At 38.3% G+C, this 8,445-nt stretch overlaps 1 protein-coding gene across 1 annotated transcript; it reads left to right on the forward strand.

The window, feature by feature from the left end:
- Positions 1 to 2,107: 2,107 nt before the first annotated feature.
- Positions 2,108 to 7,648, forward strand: LOC108669257. Its single transcript, XM_018156561.2, has 6 exons — positions 2,108 to 2,640; positions 3,723 to 3,842; positions 4,521 to 4,706; positions 5,363 to 5,485; positions 5,786 to 5,890; positions 6,141 to 7,648. Exons 1-6 carry the CDS (start codon positions 2,296 to 2,298, stop codon positions 6,393 to 6,395), a joined length of 1,134 nt encoding a protein of 377 aa, XP_018012050.1. The 5' UTR covers positions 2,108 to 2,295; the 3' UTR covers positions 6,396 to 7,648.
- The last annotated feature ends 797 nt before the right edge of the window (positions 7,649 to 8,445 follow it).

Here is an 8,445-nt window from a genome sequence, read left to right on the forward strand (position 1 = left end):
CGCGTCTCCAGAGCTCCTTCAACTACAAATAGAAGAAGAAGTTGATGCAGGTGCGCAGGGGAGCGCAGCCATGGGTAACAAAATTGACTCGTAAACAGGCCCTGGGCCTAACGCCAACCATCAGCATGCAATATATACACATAGCCTCAGACCAATGAGCTGTGGGTAACTTCGGCTAACAGTAAATCCGCTTTGCACAACACACCCACTGCTCCACAGCACCGCAGCGCAACAGGCCCTACCGCAACAGGCAGTGCAGGTTAGGTTAGGTTACGTTAGGAGTAGCTGTTGCGGTAGGGCCTGTTGCGCCCTGGCCAGTTGTGCTCCAGCCTGTATGCGCTCTGGCCTGTGACTGAACAGCGCTGTTGTGGTGGGCGCTTTGTGTCAAAAGCCATGAAGATGCCCGGCTGCGTTACGCTCGGGAAGGTATATGAATTGCACTGTGGACTTGGGCTATGCTGACCTCTAGCTATTCACCCAGTGCGCAGCTGTTGACCAGCAAATTAACGCTCAAATCAGTCCCGGAACCAACATCAACCATCTAAATGCTATAGATATTGTCATCCTGGCACCTAAGCAGTTGAATCCTGTTGATGCAGGGTCGGCAGCCCATGACGAAGACCACCACTGCCCTGGATGTAATGGACCATCATGATTCCTGCCTTCCGGATCGGACCTAGTGTTCAACACTTCAGGACAATCGTATCTTGGCCGTGCGTCGAACCAGCCCTCGGTCAAACGGCCACTCTTTGAAGGACGATAAATTTTGGAACAAAACTATGCTATCTGAAACCTAGTCTCAGATGTGGTGAACTTAGAATTGCGTAATTTAATTGTGCCCGGAAGTCATATTCGATCCGCGGCCTGGTGCTGCACGGCAGGTTCTATGCAATGCCGGAGCCTGGAGGAGGACAAAGCTGAGTGCTTCACGGCTGACTGGTGGACGGAGAGATCCAAGGTGTTTTATTCATTATTCAGGGCTTATTGGTGCACAAAATTGGTGGTGCATGGCTGCACTCCCTTGATGCACACTTATTGCGTTCGCGACCAAGTACCAAGGAGAAAGTCAGTTGGGTTCACGGCAAAAGCATGTGTGTTATTTGAGGTCTCTAAAGAACCAGTGAATTTATTGTCGAAGAATAATCTTTTTGATTTAAAGCTTGATAGCCTAATTCGATTCCTTATAAACACAACAGGCTTTCTTGCTCAGGGGTTTGCCAGTCTGCTTTGGCATTGCTGAATTTGTTATTTTTAAAACGTTTCTCTTAGCTTAGCTTTGCGTTTGTTTGTTTGTTGTTAAAATTGACAACGAAAATTAGCCCACTTCTGATTGCTCTAGAGATCTGAAATTCGGCATGCAGGCTATTTTCGCCTAACAATTTCAGATACAATCATAAAAACTAGCAATTAGAGACCTAAATTAGCTTAATTGAGTAAAGTATATATATATAGTATATATATAGTGTGACGTGCTGGCGCTTACGTTATAGGCGAGCAGGCGCCGACGCTGCGTATCATCAATACGTAGGTCAAGTCATGCTTTTTAGTCCGTGCAGCAACGGACTAAAAAGGAGAAAATAAAATACTTAAACATACTTTTTTTAAAAACACGTTTTTCTTGTGGACTAAAAAGTAGAAAATAAATTATGGCTTGCGTCAAAAACGTGGGTCGTGCAGATTTATGATTAAAGCGAAAAGCACACAACACACGAATTTTAGAAATTTGATGGTAAACGTACAGTGGACTAATTTTCGTTGTCAATGTTAACAACAAACAAACAAACAAATAAACAAACAAACAAACAAACGCGAAGCTAAGCTAAGAAAAATGTGTTAAAAACGTTTTAAAATAGGGAAGAGCAGGTAGGATATGACCTTTGAATGAAATTTTTGCTTTGGTAAGTGTTATGTTAATTAAAGAAGATGAATCTCAAGTTGTCAAAATTTCAAAACAGGCGTTTGATGTACATAGCCTTCATGTTAAATATGGGTTTTAATTGGTTATTATTTAATTAACGTTTTTTTTTTCAACATTATTAATAGGATTATGCAGCAATGTTGGGCTAAACTGGAGTCTCTCTTATATATCCTGAGAAGTGTTTGGTAAAATTGTTGTTAGTCTATAAGAATGCAGTATTGACGTTAATGATAATTAACTGCTTACATCCTGCAGAAAATGAATTCTAATTATTCATCACTACCATTACCAACTTGTCAATGAACAAGATCCTGTGCCCATAAATTGTTTTTCTATTGCATGGCATTATATTATCACACCAACTGATCATTGCTAAAATGATCCAGCCATTAAGCTCTAGATTGTTATCTCTAAATAGACTGACAGTCCATAATCTAAGCAATTCTTTATTGATAAACTTTTATTCAGAAAATTCCCAAAAATTGTCTGCTCTGAAAACCTTTCAACCCTCCTTTGGAGTCCATCAGAAAGCAGATGCTTCTAGTGGTAGTAATGAGAAAAGTAATGCAAGTATTAATGGCTTAGTGCTGTCCCTTGCACAGAAAAGAGATGTTCTTGCAGAACTCAATCATGCTTCTGTTGAAACACTTCAGGAGTATGGCCTCAAACTCTCAGCAGCAACGGCACTCTGTGACTGTCGACCTCTCACTTGCATCACTCAAGTAAGTTGTAATACAAGAATTGTCCCTTGAATTATTACATAGAACATAATTGTGCATATACGTAGTCTAATATTGTCATTTTCAATACCGTAGTATTAATTTTGCCTGCTAGAATATCATGTATATGTATATATTTGTATGCATCATATTTACAATTATTGATATTTAATTTTTGAACCCATTCATATTTTCTTATGATATTGCTTTCTTCCTGAAATAATTTAACATAATCAAAGATAGTTTCTTATTGTTTGCAAGTCCAATGTTGATGAATATCAGTTTTTTTAAAGTACCCATCTGACCAGGCATGCATAAGTTATGTATAGGAACAGTTTGATATGGTAGATGAAATAAAATACAACAAATGCTTACCATAACCAGCAAGTTACATTCATTCAACTCATTAGAATATACTCACATTGTGATGATCAATGTAAATCAACAAACTGCATTTTTTATTTCAACATTCAACCTTTCTGTGGCCTTCCTGCTCAATTATGCATAACAAGTCAACTAACTGCATCTGTTTTCACAAAGAGTACACATTATCACTAATGTTGTTCCCTATAGGCAATTTTTTATATATGCATGGAGAATTTATCATTTCCAAATCATTTACAAAAATTACTGAAATATTTTGAGAATCTTAACCACTAATACAAAACACATGAGCATCCACCATTTAGTGGAAACTTTTCTCACAAACCAAAAGGTCTTCATGTACAAATTGCAAGAGAGCTCTTAATTTACATTACAATAGTTTTGAATTTTCTGGTTTGCTCAAATGTAAGAAAAATATATTAGGTACTGATCAGAAGTGTGCTGATCAGTAATGTACTGATCCACAGTGTGTGCATTTCATTATAAATGAGCGAGTTGAGTGTAGTGGAGGAACAGTGACAAATTACATGTCCTTATAGGGAGCTACTTTTGCAAATTCCCAAATTTTTAAAATCCTGTTTTTTTAAATTGGCCTCTTGAACTTTCATTTGTTGTGTAGTTAGTGGTACCTTAAGAATTTAGCTAGTTTTAGTTAGAAAATTCCATTGTGATAAATTTTATTTTTCTTTGTCTCTTTTTAGCTGGAAAGCGTCCCTGGCATTGGAAAGAAATTATTCCGTCATGTATGTCAGAATATCTGCCTTGTTTCAAGTCTCAATGAACAGCCACTGAGACCCCTGATCCCAAAGAATTTTCAATTGGTGAGCATGGCTATCTAATTATGCAAGTTTTCCTTTGTAACATATTTGTCATTTTATTTTGATTTTACATAGTTCTGGTTTTAATTGTTCATTGGGTTGTAGTGAATCAACTAAACCAGTATCAGTCATACATCTAATATGATATCTTAGTATGTAAATAAATTCTTGGATCTATAGTTACTAGAGCATTCATAGGCACATCTCCTTGTCAAAAAAACCTATTTAAGAAGAATTCTGTGCCATGAACATTGCAAATTCATCATGCAATGTTTCAACTTGAGCTACCGTAACTCACTTCATTTTTGTGGCATAAAAAACTTATGGCTGCCGAAATATTTTGTAAGGCATTGTTTTCTGTGCACAGTTGCATCTTGCAGCTAATCTGCTTTTCAATGTTTAAGATGTTTGTAGGAGAAAGAACAAATTTCTTTGACACAAGTAAAAGACCTATGTATTAATTATTCCTAATAAAATTGTTCCATTCATACACATCTTTTGCTTTATGTTAAATTAATATGCAATGCCATCTATTTGGTCTCTACATTTAATTTGTTATCCTTGCCTTCTATTATGCGGTGTTTAATGTATTTTTATTTTCCTAACCATATTCTGCAATATAGGTATACATGATATCTAATTTGTTTGATATCTAATTTGTGTTCTTATTACTCTTCTCAGCCCAAAAACTTGGTGGCAGTGACAGTTATGCGTGGGTGCATTTGTTACTGCCATCTTTTTGTGGAGCATGCAGCACCCCAGGCATTGGCAAGTACGAGTTCTCTTCAAGTGGAGCTGCTTGATGCTGGCCTTGTCCCGATTGAGACCAGCGACAGCAAGCTCCACCCATACAAGCTATATGTGAAGGTGTGCAAATAAATGCTTCATCCATCATCTTCACTAATTGAAGTGGGTATTTTCTCCACCTTAAATCAAAAACTAAACTTTATGCTCTTGATAGACTATATTTTGTGACTTAATTCATTGAAACAATCATAAAATTAATTCTTTTTTTAAGAGTGTCTTTCATTATACACAATGTATCATGTATATATACAGAACCCTCAATATTTATCATTGAAATTTATTTGGAATTCAATATTTCACAGATTTTTTCAGTGTAAAATGACTTATTAAAATAGGGAATCATCACATTCTAGAAATTTAAATTACACTATAGAACATTTTAATAAAAATTTAATTAACATTAAGAATGTGCAAGCTGCTGGTAAATATTGCAAATAAATTTATTTCGAAGTATTTTCATCTGAAGAGAATGCTGTTCAAAAAGTTTGTCAGTAAAATTATATAAAAAAAAATTACTGAAGAAACTGTAAGTGTGCAAAGTGTCCAGAATCAACCGAAATGAAGACTGCTAGATGTTCAAAATTGGCTACCAGGTGAAAATTCTATAGAAATCCTGGGAAATCCATGCAAAGATTCATGGGCATAACAGAACGTTATTATACGGAAACATCATTAGGGTTCTAAGTGACCAGACCAGACCAGATATTTTTTCCCAGGTTGAGGAAGCTATGAAAAATGTGCCAGAAGCTGACATATACGTGATGCCTAATTTGCAGTATGGTATGTATACACGCAAGCTCTCTGCCACAGACACCAACATTAAGTGTCAGCTGGCTCAGGTTAGTAACAATGCACTAAGTGTTTATGAATTTTTTATTCTTCTATAATATGAGGAACCCAGTGAATACTGGTGTAGGCTTGTATGTAAACTTTTTTTCCAGTTGAATCATGTAGAACATCTTGCTAAATTTGACCTGATGGAAAATATTTACTGGATAAAATATGCATAGCAGAACTTCTTAGAAGAAGTAGACAAAAGACTGGCACTATGGAAAGAAGCAATAGAGTGAAGGCATGCTTGCCAATTGTGACCAGGAACGTTGACAGCATTTCATTCTGTGACTGTCCTCCTCCACTAGGTGACGGGGATGCTGCAGGCGATGCTCATCACAAAACGCACCTCGCACTCGCCTGTTCTCTACCATGTGCGAGAGAGCTTCATCAATGGCCTATTCAACCTCAAGGTGAATCGAAGCCAGCATTTGTGGCCTGAATTTCCACAGCTCTTGTGCGGCAAAAATTCATCTTATACTTATTAATATCGTTGAAGATTGACTTTTCCTTATTTTATCTACCGTTTCCCATCTGCCTAGAAGATGGTATATTCAATCTTCTAGAATCTAGGTAGTTCCGATATATAGTTTCCTTGGAACTAATTAATCATCATATTTATTTCATTATCGTCTAGGGCATGATTTTATTTGTCTGGCTCAGGTGGGAAGTGCAGTAATGTCCAACTTGCCTCTTCTGCGTCACTTGCTTGCCGGCACAAGCCTACACAGCATTGTGAAGAATGCGTCAGGTCCCGTGGACCATGTGCCGCGAGTGGCTATCAGTAGTGTGGCGTATGAGCGATGCCTTGAGCTCAGTAATGATGACCAGCGCACCCTGGCGCCTGCTCTCTACTGCAGCCTTGCCTTCTGTGCCATCCTTTCCAGTGCATCTGACCCTGCGTCACAACAAAGATGACAACCACGACTGCAATGTGCATGTCTTTTTTTTTTATACGTTGTAAATTGACTATTACAACTTGGTCAAGTTCCTACATTTAGAGACAGCATCAGTGCCTCTGTAACCTTGATTTGCATTTGAACGGTTTTCAGGTCACCCTTTAGATTAGGTTTTTCTTGATGCATATCTCAGATTTGAACCTGCTATAGTGCTCTCATTGATTTTTCGGATAACATCTCATAAAAAAATTCCACTGTGTATTAATCATGAAGTGCTGTAAGGCTCCTTAAAATGCAAGCCCAAATAAAGATTTTTCCTAATGAGGCTTGTCAAGTGAATACGAAGGAGTATCTATCTGCTTATTCTTCTTATTCTCCCTTCTGGATTGCTGGTAAGTTTGTGTTGTCTTTAATATTGTTGAAACTTGAAATATTAGTCCAATTTTATTTTGCTGTGGAGGATCAGTATTCTATCTCCTAATGTAAAGGCTGTCTCTGCAAGTTAAGCTGATGGTGCTATCATTAATTATTTTCTACGGTTCATAAATGTTGCGTCGAGATACTAGCTTTCTCAAGCAATTTTCTGCAGTTTGTCTTTATTGTGAACCTGTGGAAGTCAAGTAATGAACGTTATGTGTCTGCCCACCTGAACCTCTATAGGCGAAAAAGATAGAAATAATCCCCATCGCTAGGAGTCGTGCTGTGCGTGATGACTTTCATTCAAACAACTAAGTATCTCCGGAGACGTGAGACATCAGTATCTGGCATTATTGTCAGAATTTTTGAACTCAAACTCGCGTATTTAATCCATTAGTTCTATCTATTTAAGGGTTTGATCTCTTGGTCCCTGCCTTTTTCATCGGAGGACTGCAGTATCACACCTCTGGCAAGGGTTTCGCTTGAAGGCAACCATGAAGTATTTCGTAAGCCACTTCTCCCCAGTGTCGCCTGCTGAAACATGGTTTTCTCATAGATATTCAAATAAAAATAAGCCTGTTTCCGTGGTAACTGTGCAACATGCGTCCAAGCCCGACGTGTAGCTTCATTATTTCCCATAGCTGGTAACTTTTTTATCCTAAACAATTACGAAAGACGATGACGAGTTTTTACTGAGACATATTTTAGGACAGAAGCAAAGTTGTCTGACTAATGTGTACCGTTGATGTCATTCTGAGCCCGGTCAGCCATATTCGTTTGAAATGTTTGCTGACCATAGAGTTGTAACCTCAATTCTAATCGTTTTGCCAACGATAATAAATGATCCGACCAGTTCAAATTGCATAACCTAAAAGTTTCCTGAGAGTCGGCTATTGAAATGCACTTTCAACGGTCAACCTGTAGAACGAAGTAGCGTTAGAAAAGTTTGTCGGAATTTCATATCACAATATCGATGGTACCTTTAGTTCATTAGAATGAATTATACGTGCCACAATATATTTTATTGCCGCTGCATTAAGACCTGGCTGAACGAAGTTTGATCGTTGGTGAAAAATCCAATTCACCGAAGTTTAACACAAACACTTTCAGACGTCTTGATCTCCCAATCAACTAGTCTTATGGTGGTCTTTTTTATTCGCTCACTTCGAACAAATCATACATGGGGCTAGAGTAGGTCGCTTGTTAAGTTGAAACTTCTTATTTTTAGCGATGTTAGAGGTGGTACGCAAAGGTTGAACTGGACAAACTAGGGCAAGAACAGGCCGTACATTGAGTTGGAACTTGTTGAATTTATCAAGAGCAGGTCCTTCGTTGAGTTGGATCTGTTCATATGTATCGGACTAGAATTGGTCATCCATCGAGATGAACTGGTCAAAACATTGCCAGAACAGGTCGTGCGTAAAGTTTTAACCAGGTCACGTGAGGGTTGGACGAGGTCTTGAGTTTAGCTGTATCAGGTCATGTAGAGGGCTAGCGAAAATAAGCGCCTTCATCCACCGAAACGCGAAGAGTTGCACTACGCATATCGAAACCCACAGCGTCAAGTAAATTGCCATTAGGAATCACAATAACAGCACCTGGTGTTCAGGTTGGAGCAGCCCGCCTCAGATCATTAAGACGCATCAAACCAG

This window comes from Hyalella azteca, unplaced genomic scaffold (genome assembly GCF_000764305.2).
Source record: "Hyalella azteca isolate HAZT.00-mixed unplaced genomic scaffold, Hazt_2.0.2 contig13133, whole genome shotgun sequence".
Lineage (NCBI taxonomy): Eukaryota > Metazoa > Arthropoda > Malacostraca > Amphipoda > Hyalellidae > Hyalella > Hyalella azteca.

What these genes read in the sequence shown, in the direction of transcription:
- LOC108669257 (XM_018156561.2), top strand. Translation starts at nt 2,296, where the DNA reads ATGATCCAGCCATTAAGCTCTAGATTGTTATCTCTAAATAGACTGACA. An exon ending in CATACAAGCTATATGTGAAG is followed by an intron (nt 4,707 to 5,362) that starts GTGTGCAAATAA and finishes ATTTTTTCCCAG; the next exon opens with GTTGAGGAAGCTATGAAAAA. An exon ending in ATGGCCTATTCAACCTCAAG is followed by an intron (nt 5,891 to 6,140) that starts GTGAATCGAAGC and finishes TGTCTGGCTCAG; the next exon opens with GTGGGAAGTGCAGTAATGTC.